This window comes from Rissa tridactyla, chromosome Z, assembly GCF_028500815.1.
Source record: "Rissa tridactyla isolate bRisTri1 chromosome Z, bRisTri1.patW.cur.20221130, whole genome shotgun sequence".
Taxonomy (NCBI): Eukaryota; Metazoa; Chordata; class Aves; order Charadriiformes; family Laridae; genus Rissa; species Rissa tridactyla.
Genome location: NC_071497.1, coordinates 85,224,595 through 85,242,003, shown reverse-complemented (window position 1 = coordinate 85,242,003; position 17,409 = coordinate 85,224,595). Strand labels below are relative to the sequence as shown.

Genomic DNA, 17,409 nt, shown 5'->3' with positions numbered 1-17,409 from the left:
CCACAAAAGCAGCCCCCGGAAGGTGAAACCCCTCAAATACAAGCCCGGCAAATGCACAGCCCCGTAAATGCAACCCCTGTAAGCGTAAAACCCCACAAACGCAACCCCCACAAGTGCACGGCCCTGCAACTGCAACCCTCTCAAATGTATGGGCCAGAAAGGCAACCCCCATCAATGCAAAGCCCTGCAAACCTAACCCCCACAAGCCCAAAATCCCACAAAAGCAACCCCCAGAACTTGAAAGTCCTGCAAATAACATCCCCAACAAACTCACAGGACCACAAATACCACCCCCATAAGCGCACAGCCCCGCAACTGTAACCCCCATAAATATATCGCCTGGCAAATACAATCCCCGCAAGTGCAAAGCCCTGCAAATACAACCCTAACAAATGCACAGCCGCAAAAGTACAACCCCCACAAGTGCAAAACCCCAAAAATGCAACCCCCAGAAGGTGAAACCCCTGCAAATGCAACCCCAACAAACTCATAGCCCCGCAAATGCAAAGCTCCACAAATGCAACCCCAACAAATGCACAGGGCCACAAATGCAACCCCCAAAAATACATGGTCGGGGAAATACAGCCCCCATAAATACATTACCCATGAAATACAACCCCCCCATAAAAGCGCAAAGCCCTGCAAACACATCCCCAACAGATGCACAGCCTCAGAAATACAACCCCCCCCCCAAGTGCAAAACCCCAAAAATGCAACCCCCAAGAAGGTGAACGTCCCACAAATGCAACCCCAACAAACTCACAGCCCCGCAAATGCAACCCCCATAGATACATGGTCTGGGAAATACAACCCCCATAAATATACGGTCTTGGAAATCAACGCCCCGGAGCGCAAACCCCTGCAAATGCAACCCCAACAAATGCACATGGCCACAAATGCAACCCCCATAAATATATGGCCCGGGAAATACACCCCCCCCCTAAGTGCAAAGCCCTGCAAACACAACCCCAACAAATGCAACCCCCACAAGTGCAAAACCCCAGAAATGCAGCCCCCAGAAGACGAAACCCCTGCAAATGCATCCCCAACAAACTCACAGCCCCACAAGTGCAATCTCCAAAAGTGCAAGGCCCCGTAACCGCAACCCCAAGAAATGCACAGGCACACAAATGCACCCCCATAAATCCACAGCCCCACAAATGCAACCCCCACAGGTGCAAAACCCCAAAAACGTAACCCCCAGAAGTTGAAAGCCTTGCAAATGCATGCCCAACAAATGCACAGGGCTACAAATACAACCCCAATAAACATAGGGCTGGGGAAATACAAGCCCCGTAAGCGCAAATCCCTGCAACTGCCACCCCAACAAATGCACAGCCCCACAAGTGCAACCCCCATAAATACACGGTCTGGGAAATGCAACCCCCAGAAATGCATCGCACGGGAAATACAACCCTCATAAATGCAAAGCCCTGCAAACAACCCCAACAACCTCACAGCCCCGCAAGTGCAGCCGCTTTTCCCATTCCTCATCCAGCAAAAAGCAAACTCTCCCAAGGAATTCAGCTGAAAAAGAAAAGATTGGGGTTTGGTTTGGTTTGTTTTTTTTTTAAATTAGAAAGTTACACCTTTCTACCTTTGTGATGTTTGGCCACCGTTAGAAGACAAAACAGAAGGGAAAAGGCGCACGAAATCCCATATCCGCTGCCCGTCACAATATATTTTCGCTAAATAAGTGAGGTGTTTGGCAAGGTGCTGGTGTGCTAGCGCAGCTGCTCTGATAAGAAGTAAGAACGATGGAAATTTTTAAAAATTGCTATCTTGCCATACCAAAATTTCCTGCTCACATGATTTAAGTCATTTACAGTCACTTCCACATCCTTAAGAAGATCTTAGTGATGAAAAGCGATGTGAAAAGCTGCTATATTTGTCCTCTTTTCCTGGGTTTAGATGTAATTGAAGCCTCTCCGCACCAGGATTTGCTGAGTGCGTTGCAAATTACCCATTTCTAGAGTTTTTGAAGCGTTACGGGATTGGAGCCGAGACCTCCGGTTCCGCGGGGAGCCCGTCCCGTGCAGGGCTCATGGACGGCAGCAGAATCCAGGCTGCCTCTGCGCCGGCAAGGTACGGCCCAGCGCTTCCCCTCCCTCTCCAAGGTGTATCATTTAAAAAAAAAATATATATATATATATAAAAAAAATCATTAAATAATTCACCATTTGTAAGCACGGTCTCTCCCTCCTCGCCCTTGCAGAACCCGGCAGACGATTTGCTCAAATATGGGGATGAAAGATGCAAAATATTAATGCTGAGCACGAAGCCGTGTAATTTTTTTATTTCCCATTGGTTGTATAATGGCAAAAAATAAGTCTAAACATAATATGTTAAATCTCCTTCCGTGGGCCCTAGTTGGCTTTCAAGGCATACCATGAACCACATCCCCTCGGGATGCTGTTACTAATGCTGCGTTTTAAGCATCTTTTCACCAGGCAGCTGAAAACCCCAAATTTTGGTTATAAGAGTGGAAAGTGTTGGGAAATCGGGTGCAATTTACCACCGTATTTCACAAGCAGGTGGGAGCAAGCTGCAAATTTGACAAGGAAATCCTCAGCGAGGACTCTGTAGCTGGGTTACGGGGTAGTGTGATTCATTAACTCCTACAATACGTATTAAATCCGAAAGGATCTGCATTAGGTATCTTAAAAGTACAGTTTGCGTCGCGGTAACTCTCTTGTGTTTACACACACGTCTGTTTCGAGGTTCATAAAGCAGTTGTCACGGTGTCCTGCTCAACTGGACGGTGAAATGTGGAATTTGGGGGTGCACAAGCTGTTGAGCTGGTGCCACCCTCAGTCTCCAGTGCCCCAAGCTCGGCATGGTGTCCACAAGCATCCCTGGAGGGGTTCAAGGCCAGGTTGGCCAGGGCTTGGAGCAACCTGGGCTGGCGGGAGGTGTCCCTGCCCAGGGCAGGGGGTGGAATGGGATGGTCTTTAAGGTCCTTTCCAACCCAAATCATTCTGCGATTCTGTGACTGCTCTGGAGCTGTAAGGGACCGGGGTGACCATCAGGCAGGTGCTTCACCAGGGAAGACGCTGAGCTGCTGACTCATCTTTATCCAAACCCAAGCAGCTCCAGCAACACTTAGTCCTGGGAAGGACCTTTGCAGACCATTAAGGTAGTTCTGAAAGGCTGGGGGTGGGTACCGTGTCCAAACCACCTAAACTCCTTTGAACTCAAACATTTTTCAAATATCAAATGCTGGTACGAGCAGGATCAATTTAACATGTTGTGGTTTAGAATCCATCCCTGCCTCCCTCCCCCCCTGCCTAAAATGTTACTTTCATCAAATTTCTGTAGCTTGTTCTACCTCAAGATCCCAATCAATACGTTTTTATTCTTAATAAAAAATGCATTAAGTTGTTGTAGTGACTATGTGCCAAACCACCGATTTCAGTGAGACCTGGATCGGTCCTACCACCTCGCCAGAAATTAGATTTCTAGAATGAAGCCATCCGAGGTAAATAATTAATACCCTTTTCCTTATAAACGAACATAATTCAGTAAGAGCAAATTATTTTAAAAGTCTGTTTAAAAAAATATATGTATAAAAACGCTCCCAAATGAAGACTGTGTTTCATAACCAGATGAAGCGTCCCACCGTGGGCCACGGGGAGAGGTGTATCATAGAGTAGGATCATCGAATGGTTCGGGTGGGAAGGGACCTTTAAAGGCCATCTAGTCCAACCCCCCTGCAGTGATCAGGGACATCTTCAGCTAGATCAGGTTGCTCAGAGCCTCAGCAAGCCTGGCCTTGAATGTCTCCAGGGATGGGGCCTCCACCACCTCTCTGGGCAACCTGGGCCAGCGTCTCACCACCCTCATTGGAAAGAACTTCTTCCTAATGTCTAATCTAAACCTGCCCTGCTCTAGTTTAAACGATTGCCCCTTGTCCTAGCGCTACATGCCCTCGCAAACAGCCCCTCTCCAAAGGCTGAACCCCCTCCAGCATCCAGGATCCCTTTTCCCAGCTGGATTTCGAGCCCAGACTCCATCTCGAGCTCTCCGTCCTCGACACAGACTGTGCCACGCTCAGGGCACGTGGGGAACTTATTTGTCCATCTTTTTTGCAAGCTCACGTGGATCTCAGCAGAAGGAAGATTCCCCCTCGCTCCTTTTTGGTCCGCATTCATCCGCGCGGTTCGCGGGACACGTAGAACGCAGGAACATCTCCGCTGCCACAAAGCTCTTCGCCTCTTCTTTCCTCCCTCCTCTTCTTTCCTGTAACATCAAAAGCTTCTTTCGCAGTTTATCAAGTCCCTCCGCCGGTACCAGCTAAAAAAGGAACCAAACTTAGAGGAACTCCTCCAGGAAAGCAGAAGAATTTTTAAAATAAGTTATTCAAAGCTAAAAAAAAATAAAATAAAAATCTTCATTTACATACCCAGACCTTGTTAAAACACCCTCCCGGTCCCTCCGGGACCAGACTGGAGTCCCTTACCTGCTGTCAGACGGAATACTCTCAGGCAAATCTGTTTCAACGCGAAGGAATTCTGTTCTCTGGTAATTAACGAATGGTTAATGGAAAGATAAACTCATTGAGAAAACAGACAATTTATGGTCCAAATTTTTCTGTCCTCACTGGCGCACATGTTCCCATTAATTTAATTCAAGTCTCACCAGCAGTCAGATTTATGAAGTAATTTCGTATCCAGACTTCGGGAGAAGAGTGGACCATGGGAAACAAAACCACACGGGTCTGTCACAAGGAGACAACTCTAACTCGATTATAAATACTGAAATATATTAAATTGGAAACATAGGAACGTCACGTAACTCCAGCGCTAACCGTACCCTCATTCACCAACATACCAAAAAGAAATAACTTAAAAAAAACGACATCCATGTAGTTAATCCGGCGTTCACTACAGACCAGGCAGCTTGCAGGTCTCCTTCGCTGCGATGAAACGAGCATTTCCTCCCTGGATGATCCATGCCGAATAAACTGCCACCCCAAAAAAATGCACAAACACCTCAACTCCGCGCAACAAAACCCCCAGCGATTCATCTCGCCCACACCCTCCGTCGTTTGAATGGGAACCGAAGTGATTCCTGAATTCACAGCAATTAATTAACCACGCGAATGCAAAAATATATGTACTGCTGGGAGGGGTAACCCAGTTCTGGAACAGCACGATCCGGCACGAGCCGCAGCGGCGGGTGCACACATTTCAGGGTGCATAAGCTTTTGGATTGTCCCTTGTTCTTATTTCCAGCCTTGAAGCTGTTCCCTAAACTTCGCGAATGGCTTAAAAATAGGAATTGGGGGTTGTTCCCGCGTGGGAGCAGAGCAGGTCAGGACAACGAAGGAAGTTGTTCTAGAAGAGCTGGAGTCTGCCCAGCTTTTGACTGCATAAAGCAGAGTGGGGTATCACGGTAACGGCGCCTGCCGTTAATTTCTATCTTACAAAAGAAAAAACAATTTATGGGAGGAAAGAACGTGCCCCGGCACGATCTGTAGCCTCTGCCCGCTTTACACCATTTTTAAGAGAGAACTCCTGGAAATCGGTGAGTTTCTGCTCCAGAAGTCATGTTTTTACAGTTTGCAACTCTTCTCAGTATTTTTTTTTTGGGGGGGGGGGAAGAAATCAGACTTCTTCTACACTTGATGCTTACTTGAGGCACAAAATATTAATATTGGTGCGATTCAGTTACTGTAACCGCAGGTAAGACAGAAGGCTGGGGATAAGACATCCGATTCAATTCCGTCTGTTCAGCCAAACACCAGGAAAACACACTCTTTTTCTTTTTCTTCGAAGACCGTTGCTTAATTACAGCCAAGTACGCCCTTAGCAAAGAAAATGTGAAGTGTACAGAAAAATTATCCGCAGGATTTAACATCCTCCTGTCCCCAGCTTGGGCTGGGAGAGGTTTACCACCGTGCGCAAACCACCTTTGAGCCAGCATTTACAAGATTTTTAAAAAGCAGGAGGGTTTTCCTTTTTTTGGAGCTCTGTTCTTCTACATTTAAAGCAGGGAGGGAAATGGTATATTGAAATAAATTCATTTTCCATCTGTATTACCATCCACTCAACAAAAATACAAGCACGATCTCTCGCAGCTGTTCTTAAACCTGAGAGTTTCCGGTGTTCATTAGAAAGCTACAAAGTGTTTCAGCTTTCGGGAATCCATGCTGGGAAAAGATATTTAGGGTAGATCTTTCAGAAACACCGATTTTACTTCTGACCAGAAAACTGAGCGGAAATTTGGGAAATTCCAACTTCTGGTTTGTTTTGAGGCGGCAAGAAAAGGAGATAAAGCTGGCCTACACCTCCCTTAATTGAAAGAATAAAGACGTCGCAGAAACAAGTGAAATTCCTCCCGTAGGAGTATTTATAGAAATATGCTTTTATCAGGATAATTTGTCTTTGAAAATGCACTTGGAGGAACACTTCAGGAAAGACTGCTTGTCACCTGCCTGAAGACTTCCAGAGTATACTTCCCAAACTTTACTGATGCGGGGAATAGGTCAGGCTTCGGAGCTTTAAGTGAATCAAATTGTTCAGAGCGATTCACTTCTGACAGGAAGCCTCAACTATTGTTTATTTATGAGAAAACTTCGTATGCAAAGGGAGAATTATAAGAGCTCCTCCACCTGAGCAGAGCCAACACCCCCAGTTACAAACACTTGCTTTAATAAATACTTTATTCGTTTCAGTGGAATGGTCCCCTTACACAGCAATGGGATAACAGTTACAAAATACTGTTTTTCAAAGGCTTGTAACAGGCAAGAGATCTTAAATTCTGGTGCAGAACGCAAACCTTTCCGAGGGCTCTATTAAGACCAATGATCCAGTGCTCTGCTCCAGGAATCTGTGGTCCAAGGGAAAACCCCGGGCTGTGAAGGCTTGCGTCAGCCGACGCATTCGGTTTCTGGGGAGTTTAGGTGTCTGAAACCATCACTTACGAATTTATTCCAAGTTCCAGGTGTTCGATTATCCTTTTTTCTTGCTTCACAAAGCTGTACCTGGCACTCTCTCCAGTTTGCAATGGTTCTCTGCATCCACAGAAGAGAATGAATTTGGATACCGGAAACGCTACCATTATTTTTAAGCACCAGCCAACGCCCCCGTCCTTTACGTCTCCATACAGAGCTTGCTAACACTACAATTTTTACTTTTTCATTGGAATTTCTATTGTCATAAAATCCTCAGCTAGTGTTACTTCTTGACCATCTAACGCCGCCTCTGCCTGTCTCTTCAGCTCGGTGACGTCCGCGTCTCCCTCCCCTCGCTGCGCAGCTGGTTTATACCGCTGACTGAAGTGGGTCAAAACCAGTTTCTTAACTTTACACAGTTTTGCAAAATCCGATGCCATTTTTGGAGTGCTGTGACCATGCTCTCTGGCCTTTTCCTCTTGGGTATCATCCAAGGTGGCTTCATGTATCAGTACATCTGCTTCACGGCAAAGCTTCACGGCCGCATCTCCAACCACCCCTGAACAATCCCCCAAAATGCAAATTTTTCTTCCAGGAATAGGGTCTTCTAAGACGTCTGACGGAGAAATTGTTACTCCATTTTCTAGAACGATTGCCATTCCATTCTTCAGCTTCCCATATAAAGGACCGGGTTGAACTCCTGGTACATAAAGGCAAAAGAGTCCGTAAGCATTACCATGAGCGTCAGGTTTAAAAAAAAAAGCACTTAAGAAGAGATACACTATACATACAGCCGTCTCACTGAAAAAATACAACCTCAATACAAACAGCAATTGATATTTCACATACTTATTAGAAATAAAGAGCTTGTAACGTTAGCAGGAAGTCTGTTTGAAGAAAAGCGATATTCTTCAGATTAAAGTCAATAAAATCATGCAAATACACCGGCCATATGTTTCCCTGAATGCCACGTTGCGCTTTTTAAACTTTAACATCTGAACTTGTTTGCTCTTCCCAGTATGAGAACGGCCTGCAATATTAATTGGCGTTAGTGTTACACACCAATTCGGAGCGCTGCACTGGCATGAAGTATTAAAATGTCTTCAATAGAAAGTGGAAAATTGAATTAAAATGGATTACGGAGAGATACAGCAGCTCCAATTTGCTAGAACCCCTAGGTCACGAAAAGATTTCAATTGCCTGTGAACCCCATTTTGTTACGTTTGCTGAAAATCGGAGTCACTGCTCGGCTCGAACACACGCATTTAGGCTTTAAAAAAATTAAAAAGAGGAAAACATAAGTCAAAGTAGTTACCGAGGTCTTTCAGCTTCTGTACGTTGAGTTTACCGGTCCGGGGCTTTTCTTCCACCACGAAGCCAAAGGAAGGAATGCGGTGAAATAGGCGAAACGCTTTCAGAACCAGCTGCTCATCCTCAACCAGCAAGTAGGAGTTTTCCACGGGATCCAGGTGGAGGATTCTCCCTTGTGCTCCCTGGGGAGACACCTCACCTCTGTCCAAGTAAGAAAACTCCTTAAATTCTTCTGCGGGGCACTGGTCCCGCGTAGGTACCAGTTCATGAACGGTGTAGGGAAAGAGAAGTTGCGAGTGGGAGAGCTCCATGCTCCTCCAGATGAAGTTTCGCAGTCCTACTGGTCCATAAATATCAACAGGCGGTTTGTTTGGGTCGGGGCTGCTTTGGAGGCTAATTGTACACAGCAGGCCAGGAAGTCCAAAAAAGTGGTCACCGTGAAGATGAGTTATGAAAATCTTGGTAATTCTGCCTAGCGATTAGAACAGGAAAAGAAAAACAAACCAGGAAAGGACAAGAAAATAAATCAACACCGTAACAACTCAGAAATAATCGCTTTTTGGCAAGAAGTAGGAAATAAGGAAGGAAGGAGGGAAATTAAAATAAAACTAGCGTTTAAGCAATAAATCCCAAGCCATAAAGTAATTGTTTTTCCACGGTAGCAATAAGTGTCCACACAAGGTTTATTTTGGCTTGATTTGTCAAGAAAAAAATGCTCAGACAAAAGTTTTAGATGCTTCTAAGCAAAACGTGCTACAAGCACGGAACAGAACTGACTGGTGACATCTGTCATACTAAAAGGCAAAGAAGTGCCGGAAAGTGGTTGTGCTTTCATAAATTACGTGGAACCTGTAGACTAATGAGAAACATAAAAGTGGAATTTGTGTCGTTTCTAGTTTTGAGTCTAGCACATGACGTGATCACAATTAAAAAAAAAAAGCATCCAGTTTTGATTTTGAAGTTTTTTAAAAAGCAAGAACCCCGTGGTTCCTGACTGGTTTGTTTTGAACAGATGAAATATTGCACTTAAAGATTTGGGCTTTGTTTCACATCCGAGTTTGTCTCACTTCAGCTCCCCGGCACCGGGCCCTGCCCTTGCTAGATTAAAATAGTCCAGAATTTTCTCTCCTTACAAACACGTGTACTTTGATCAGGCTGCCTCAAGTCTCCTCTGCTAGCTGAGTTCCTGCTTCCTCGTGCTAAGGCATTTTCTCCAGCATCTGTTCGGAGCGGGCGATAGGAAGGGCAGAATCCCTTTGTTTTGATTGAAGAACAATTTAGTAAAAACTAGTCTAGTCACTTGGTCTGATAGCTTCAGATTGTGGAGGGGCAGGAGGATGGTTTTCTGTTTATAACTGATAATTCCATCGTCAAAACTTGGAAGTCCAAAGTCTGCTCTTGCCACTGTAGACTGTAAAAGCACAGCGACCGATGGTAACTCTGGTTTCTACTTTATTTGCCAAAACGTAAAAGTCACCACGAATACACGCAACTTTACTTGAAAACAAAAGCATAATATTTATTGACAGAAGACTGGCAGGAGGTGTTGTCTAGAGCTGCCTTCAGACGAATACAAACTCTTGCCAGTTTAAAGCTGCTCTGTGGTCCACGTTTGAAATTACAAAGCCCAAGAAATTAATTCAGGAGAGTTTGGTTCCCGAACACAATTCTTTACCAAAGGGCAATCGAGGATTACTGCACGGCAGGTTCAGCAACTGCCACCCATACGCGGCACCTTCAGATGCTCAGGCATGTTTAGCATGTATTCAAATACCGTCAGCACGAGGACAAAGTATTTTGTTTAGATCTCATGAAACTTTTCCCCTCCCCTCATCACAATACCTCCCAACAGCACAAACCTGCTCTGAGATGGCTCTTCATGAATTGTGTTTGAGTTCCCTCTCCACAGTCGAAGAGCCAGCACTCTCCTTCCCGGCGAAGCACTAACGCCGACGCTCCTCTTGTTGGCGAGGGATAGGCTGAGCCTGTGCCAAGGAAAGTTATGTCCATCGACATTTTGAATACGTCGGTATGCCACCTGAAAAAAAGAGATTTGGAGCTGCTGAACATACGTATTTATGCTGGGAAAGAAACGTTTTCGCTTTCCCTCACGGCATACTATGTACTTTGTGAGGATCAAATTCCCCTTGCCTTAAAAAATAAAAATAAAACCTCCCCGAAGTAGGACGTGACTTTCAGACAACATAATATTTGCAAGCAGCACATTTCTTTTTTATGTCAACGGAAGGTTGCAAACACACAGCCCAAACATAAGACCTTTGTTCGTCACCTAAAAAAATTGCCCTATCCAGCTGGAAATGCTCTAATCTTTAAACCCACTATTAGTTCTTTCTTCTTCACTTTATTTAAACTTTGAATTTTCCTGCACGTGCTTTCCTCTAACAGCCTTTTCAGAATGACTAACCCCGGACAGCCCCTGCTGACGCTCAAACGCCGTTACTGGACGTCAGGGTGGGCAGCCCAGTGCCGCAGAGCGGGAAGATTCGCTCCCCTCAAAACAACTTCAGGGACCGCGAGAGGCTGGAGCGACCTGACGTGTTTCGCCTTTGCAACGGCACCCTTGAAAGCCATCCGTGTTTTACCTCTCGTCGGTGTTAAGTGAAAAATTAACCACTACCAGACGTTTACGTGGCCTGAAGGCTGCGTGACAGATCACGGGACACTCCTGCAGCAGGAGGATCTATGGGATGAGCTGCCATACCCTCGTCGTTCACGTATCCGGACGCGGAGCCCGGCTGGCCGGCAGGAGCAGGACGACCTTGGGAAAGCTGCGTTAGGAGCAAAACGTCCAACCACACAACTCCGACGCCGTCTCGGGCTGTGCCTTCTCCAGCCTCAGTCTTCCCACACCTTGTTCCTACCTCCTTTTCAGACGTTATTTCCACCTCATTTCAGCCTCCGGGTGCCTCAACAGCTTCAGATACCTTTCAAGCAAAAGAATTACCGATTTTTCAGGTTTAGTTGCTTTCAGAGGAGGTGCCGCAGCTCTCCGAAGGAGAGCAGCCCTCCTCCCTGGTGCCCTCCCGAGCACACCAAGGTGCAACACGTAATTACCTGATAAATGCCATCATCGCACCCCCTAAAAAAGCAGAAATAAACATTTGGCTTCCTTTTCCTCAGCGTAAAAGCAGATTAGCACCTTCCCGGATGACTGGTCTCGCAGTAACTCCCCGGGTTTGCGTCCCGGGGCCGGGACGCGGGGCCAGGCCAGGCCTCGCCCCTCCCGCGGCACCTCACGGGCCGCGCCGGGCCTTGCCCCGCCGCCTCCGCCCGCCGCTCCCCGGGAGGGCTTGCGGGGAAGGGCCCGCGGCGGGGCCGGGAGGAGCCGAGGCCGCTGGGCCGCGGGGAAGGGAGGCGGCTCCGGGGTTTGGTCAGAAAATAAGGCCCAGGCCCGGCCCGGGTTCCCTCCCCCAGGCGGCGGCAGGCGGAGCCCGGCCCGGTCCCCGCCGCCTCAGCGCCCTCACGGGCCGGGAAGAGCCGCGGCGACGGCGGGGCCGGGGCCTGCGGAGGGCCCGGGGCCAGGCCGGCCTGAGGGGACCCCGCTATAACTAACGTCGGTGCTTGCGGCAACTCGGTAGAGCTCAAGCCTTATTTTTGTAATTCTTTTTTTTTTCCGCCGGAATAAAGAAAATCAAACGTGGTTTAGGCAAAGGGAATGCATTTTACTAAGAAAATAGAAGACCAGAACACGCGTTTCCATAGAGTTACAACATTATAAAGGAGGGAAAATAAAACCCCAACCAGTTCACATTTAAATGCAATTTTAGTTTCAGCTGAGCAACGACCCTCCCAGGTACAAACCCGGACAGAGTGAGCCAGAGCTGTTCTCAGCAGCGCTCCAGCAAACTTAACGTTTATTTGTTTAAGGTAGATATGGTTAAGATAGAAATAAATGTACGTTATTTTGACACTTTATTCCTTGACAAAATGCTTCTGTAGTCCTAAAAGTGTTTTTATTTCCATTTCCATTAGAAAGGAACTACAGGATGGGCAAGTCAAAGCCGAAGGCGCTGGGCGAGCCCCGTCCCGCCCAGGGGAGCGCAGACGCCGATGGGGGAGAGCTTTCGACACCACCTGCAGCCACGGTCCAATCCTGCCACCAGGTACCGGATTCCCCGGCCACCGTCTGGCTGCTGGCACGTCTCCCAGCGGAGCAGAGGAACGCTGAATTTCAGCCAGAACATCTGCAGGCGTTCCGATGCCATGGTGATGGGTATTTCGGGAGTAGGTAGGTAGGTCAAGGTAGATGCGCGCAGAATTAGATGTCCCTTCACCGGCGGCAACGGAGTTACATTGCTCAAGTTCAGCTGTCAAGCGGGTACAATTAAAGCTTTGCTCTAGATTTTCTCCTTGCTCCAGTATTCAATGTAACACCGGGCCCTGACTATTGCATACGGCTGTTATGAAACGGGACAGCAGTACACATCATCTCAAAGAGTCCCAAAATAACAGTGGTTTTCTTAAACTCAGGAATAGCATTGATAGCCGAGACAGAACGGGAGTCCAAACCGTGCTGTTCCTGCGGTCCGACCCCAGAGTCTCATACACACCTTTTATCCCAGTAACAGGGGTGCTCAAACCTGCACCTTTGAAGTCCAGAAGACCCGGAGCAAATGAAAGACGACAACTGGGGTTTAATTAGGCCCAGAGTCAGCTGAACTAAAATTCGCAGTTGTGGCTGTACAACAGTGATCCCCACCCTCCCACAGGAGCAGTCACCAAATAGGGCTGCTAATGAAAAACTAAAAGGTGTTATCATTTATCTTTACAGTTACCACCAGAGGAGTGCGACAAAGGGTTACGTTGCCCCTTCCCGCCAAACAGCGCGCTGGAAACAACAGTACAGAGAAGACACACACCTACCACAAGAAACCTGTTAAACACCGACCCGCACGTGAAGTGTCGTTTCGTTTTAGGCTCGGAAAACAAACACAACATCATGAAACATCACTGTTCACAAACATAACCAAGAACTTAGGCGCGGAGTCACATCGGGGTTTTAAAATCTATTTAGATACAACATTTTAATTGTCTTCCTCTACATGTCAATTATTGGCACGCGGGCATATGCTTCAGGAACATACAAACCTTTATAACAACTTTGAACGAGAATATACATATTTAATAAAAAAAGGCTGCGCTCCCTTAACTACCCTCCTTCTCCTCCCCGTGGCATTTCTATACCTTGCTGCCAAGAGGCTCAGTCCCGCTCCTGTTGATTTTAAGGAAGCAAGTCTTGGACCAGACCTGGAAAAAATGGAGCTATAACCTCAGTGGGAATTTCTAACCCTCTCGGAAGTGTTTTATACATCCAGAAGAGTATCCTCACAGAAGAGACATGAAAGACGAACTTCTATTACCATTTGGAGGGCAAAGGTCACCAGGGCTGTGTGAAGAGCTACAATACTCCTCATCTTTTTGGTAATATATATATATATATATTTTTTTTTTTAAGATGAGTATAACTTAACTTACACTAGCGTTACAAAATGCATCCCAGGGACAACTTTTTCCCCTTTGCATACTGCGTAAGAGAGTTTTCTGTATAAATAAAAACCGGTAAATGCTTTTGAATAAGCCAGCAGACAGAAAACATCAGGTTAAGTAGAATACCAAAAAAGTATACTGTGGTTCCTTACTAAGCAGCAAGATTAGCAGCTGTAATTAATTCAGATTAATTAGATCTGAAGAATACACAATATTGAACATGAATCTATGTATTTTATTGAAAAAAAAATAAAAAAAAAAAGATAAAAGGGAGAGTGAAATGCACTTTAAATTTTGTGAGCTGACACATTACCTGTTGCTAACGGAAAACAACGGTTATACATTAAAGGTAAAATTCCGCTGTGTCCATATTGCAAGCTACAGATCCACAAAACCCAATTAAACAATGTCCCCAGGTGCGTGTGCGTAGGTGAAGTCTAACTGGTACCATTTAGCTGCCATAACCAGGAGAGGTTAGAGAGACACAGTCAGGCTCTCCTCTACTCGAGAGCTCCAACACATCCACAGCCCCATCAGGGCAGGGCTGTATTGCAACCGGAGCCTCCCAGTCGGTTGACTGTTTTTTTCCCCTCACCTGTGCAGTAGGATTTCCAGAAAAATTACGCAGGAACACTTTGTCCTTAGGAAAATCCCACTGCGGCCGGTTCTGAACAATCCCTGCTTAAAGACAGCAGGGAGGGAAAGGACCGCGCTTCACGAAACGGGCACCTTCCCTCGGCTTGGCAGCGGCCGCTGCCGTTTTCCTGCGCGGGAAAACTCCCTTTGGGAACCCAAATCACCCAAAGGAAGGCTCTACTGCGCACAGGTAACGCTATTTTCCCCAAGCAGCAGCTTTTCCTGAGTATTATCAATGCCCACTGATTTTTCACCACAAACTGCACTACTTTGCCTGAAAAAGAAATAATCAGACCGAATAGATGGATGCAGATCTTTATTTTTGTAAGACAGAGTTATATTTACGGAGCGATTGCCCTGCCTCTGCGATCATTCTCAGCCGGGACACAGGATCAGTGCATGGGATATTTTAGTTACTCGTCTGCCTAATTAGTGTGTTGGCAGAAATGAGGAAGTGTGCGTTCCCAAGATAAATTGAATCCAATGATGCAGAACTCCACTGACACACTGCAACAGGCTTCAGCTGGAGCCGAATTTTGCGGAGGTAAAAAGAATTTGTACACTAAATAAATAATTTCTCGGTAAGATCACAAATTTAAATACAATAAAAACCAGGCATAGCAAAAATAGATGAAAAAAACATTCTTTGTAAAAACACCGTACGTGTGTGTTGGTCTTTTTTGTACATATACTTAACATATACAAGTTGCAAACCACGTACGTCGCCCAATTTGGCAACGTCGCATTTCAAGCCCCACCAGACAGCACTTTACCACAGTTTGAATACGCAGTTGTTTCCCCCCCCCCTCCCACCCCAATCACTATTTTCTGTGTTTATATAATCAGTCTTCTCTCCTCACTTAGGGAAAGCCTTCCCAAAGTTTACTGTTGTTTTCATCTAACACATCAACTTCGTTTTAAAATCAGAGCCTCGGCAGTAAGCAACAGAGACCGTGTCGAAGGCGGTTCAGAGACTATTTTCCCTGTTCTATTTTGGGCCCATTCTGCGGAGATGGCATGTTCCAATATAAACGAGGATACGAGAGAGGTGCTTGCCATGGGTAAATCCTGAGCAAGCTTTACTTCATCATCTTTTTGGATTCCGGCTTCAAGTTTGCCAGTATAGCCCTTTTTCTTCTATTTATTTATTTTTGTCCTTTTTTGCCTTGAAGCAGCAAACTACGGAACAGCACGTAGTATTTATTTCTGTTCCTGACATACTATTGTTCTTGTTACAGAGACCAGATTTAGAGAAGCCACCGGCTGTAACTATCACCGTGCGTCCTCGCCCGCTAACACAAAATAATGGAGGGCACTCAAGCCCAATGCCAACAAAATGAAAAGGAATGCACAGCGTGGTATCTATATCAAAGGTGCAGTAAGACTCACTGCAAGGAAAAATTCAACTCTGCAACATGTTTAGGACTCATGAACTGGATAAAGGCAAACACCAAAGTCTTTTTACAATCCCTGAACGCCCTCCCAGGGATCCGAAAACTTGATTTTGGTTTTTTAACACAAAACACTTAACAAACTAAACCTGTAAATGGAGTGAGGGAGACGAAGTGATCAACTCAGAGCATCTAAGATCTTTCGAGTCCTGTATTCAAACTGAACATACCGGACCGAGACCACAAAGAAACGTTTCAGTCAAAACTTCTGGAAATGTGCGTGTCAATAGCTGCCTGGACCACTTTCTGCTTCAGCTCCATCACCTGCATGGGGCGGCGGGGGGGGTTGTTCGAAGTGGCAAACAAGACCACCTAGGAGTTTTTGAGTCAGCGACGTCATGAAAACACCACACACAAGTCTTTTTGCGAGAAAAAGGGTATGCAAGGGAGAAAACAACTTAGAACCTTGAAAAAAATTAACAAACGGAACAAAAATCCTTTGGTACATCACCCTGGAGTCCACTGAAGAAAATCTTGTAAAAATCTCTAACAGATTTCCCTAGATTACTTCCCATCCTGCCTTTACGTGATATAATTTATTACGTACCAGCGGAGCTTTGTTTTTAAGTGCTATTAAGGGATTCATATTATTTTTCAGGCTTTCCAAGGATAATTTTACCAGTTCACATTTTTTCCTGATAACAGATTTTACGCAACGATGGAAACACGGAATACAAACGTTCCTGCAGATTCCACGTGTGCGCACCACGCTGCTCTTCAAAGCGCAAAGAAACAGAGCAGCCAATGCCACAAGGAAGTCTGGACATCTTTAAACATCAGACAAAACAGAAAGCCCATTAGACTGTTAAATTTGTCTTAAGCTGTCCTTTTTTTCGTTGACAAATGCTCTCTGGTGATGTCACAGTGTGACAACACTACGACAAGTAGAAGACTGATTATTAAAAGCAGAAATAAATCATTCTGGAAGTCAGCAGTGATGAGAGAGCTATAGTTCATCATCAAACGCACGTAGCGAAAATATCATTAATGGAATTCTTTAGTGCGGTGCAGGTTCTAAGCTAGAAATGCACTATCATTATTTAAATTAATTTTGGAGAGCTCTCTCATTCCCGTGACAGATGTCATTATCCGTACAGTTTATCAGGTCCTTGGGAGAGTGGGGAGAGATCTACGCCAAGTGAAAAACAGGGTACAAGGGAAAAAAAGACAACAAAACGAGCGAAAATAAATTACAGGACTCAAAGATCATGATTTTAACTGGTCTGAAAAAGGGATCCCTGCAGAGTAGAACATACTGCCTGAGGAGTGCGGTCTTCTGATGCATCAGTGAACCTTAGATTCAGGCCAGTCATACACATCTGGCATGAAGGATTCGTATTCGTAGGTCCAAACCTTTGATCGAATGTAACGGTTCTTGTCCGCAGGCTCAGGGTAATGGAAAGCCATGTTGTTTGCATACAAAAATTCCATAACCTGAAAAGTTAAACCACCATGCAGTTTGTGCCTTTTACTACATTCATGTAACATCCACGCTTCCCCTGCAATACGTTTAGGACTCACAAACTGGACAAACACCAAAGTCTTTTTATAATCCCTGAATGTCTTACCAGGGAGCTGAAAACTGGATTTCAGAAACCAAAGGACCAT

General features: G+C 45.8%; 2 protein-coding genes across 4 annotated transcripts in view; both read right to left on the bottom strand.

The window, feature by feature from the left end:
- Positions 1-5,838: 5,838 nt before the first annotated feature.
- Positions 5,839-11,760, bottom strand: LOC128902604 (zinc phosphodiesterase ELAC protein 1-like). 2 transcript variants are annotated; one of them, XM_054185892.1, is made up of 6 exons: positions 11,282-11,760; positions 11,089-11,151; positions 10,929-10,985; positions 10,066-10,244; positions 8,211-8,678; positions 5,839-7,595 (listed from the first exon to the last, which is right to left on the bottom strand). In XM_054185892.1, exons 4-6 carry the CDS (start codon positions 10,220-10,222, stop codon positions 7,132-7,134), a joined length of 1,089 nt encoding a protein of 362 aa, XP_054041867.1. In that variant the 5' UTR covers positions 10,223-10,244; positions 10,929-10,985; positions 11,089-11,151; positions 11,282-11,760; the 3' UTR covers positions 5,839-7,131. The 2 variants fall into 2 exon arrangements, with proteins under 2 accessions (XP_054041867.1, XP_054041866.1); XM_054185891.1 differs by having other exon boundaries at positions 5,840-7,595; positions 10,929-11,151.
- A 108-nt stretch (positions 11,761-11,868) lies between these two features.
- LOC128902603 (NAD-dependent malic enzyme, mitochondrial-like) overlaps positions 11,869-17,409 on the bottom strand; it is a 36,470-nt gene continuing 30,929 nt past the window's right edge. For both annotated transcript variants that reach the window (XM_054185889.1, XM_054185890.1), the window contains exon 16: positions 11,869-17,235. In XM_054185889.1, coding sequence (XP_054041864.1) covers positions 17,086-17,235 — 150 coding nt within the window. In that variant the 3' untranslated portion in view covers positions 11,869-17,085. The remainder of the gene's footprint in view (positions 17,236-17,409) is intronic.

What these genes read in the sequence shown, in the direction of transcription:
- LOC128902604 (XM_054185892.1), bottom strand. Translation starts at nt 10,222, where the DNA reads ATGTCGATGGACATAACTTTCCTTGGCACAGGCTCAGCCTATCCCTCG. An exon ending in GAAGAGCCATCTCAGAGCAG is followed by an intron (nt 8,679 to 10,065) that starts GTTTGTGCTGTT and finishes TCTAATCGCTAG; the next exon opens with GCAGAATTACCAAGATTTTC. An exon ending in ACAGAAGCTGAAAGACCTCG is followed by an intron (nt 7,596 to 8,210) that starts GTAACTACTTTG and finishes TTTATGTACCAG; the next exon opens with GAGTTCAACCCGGTCCTTTA.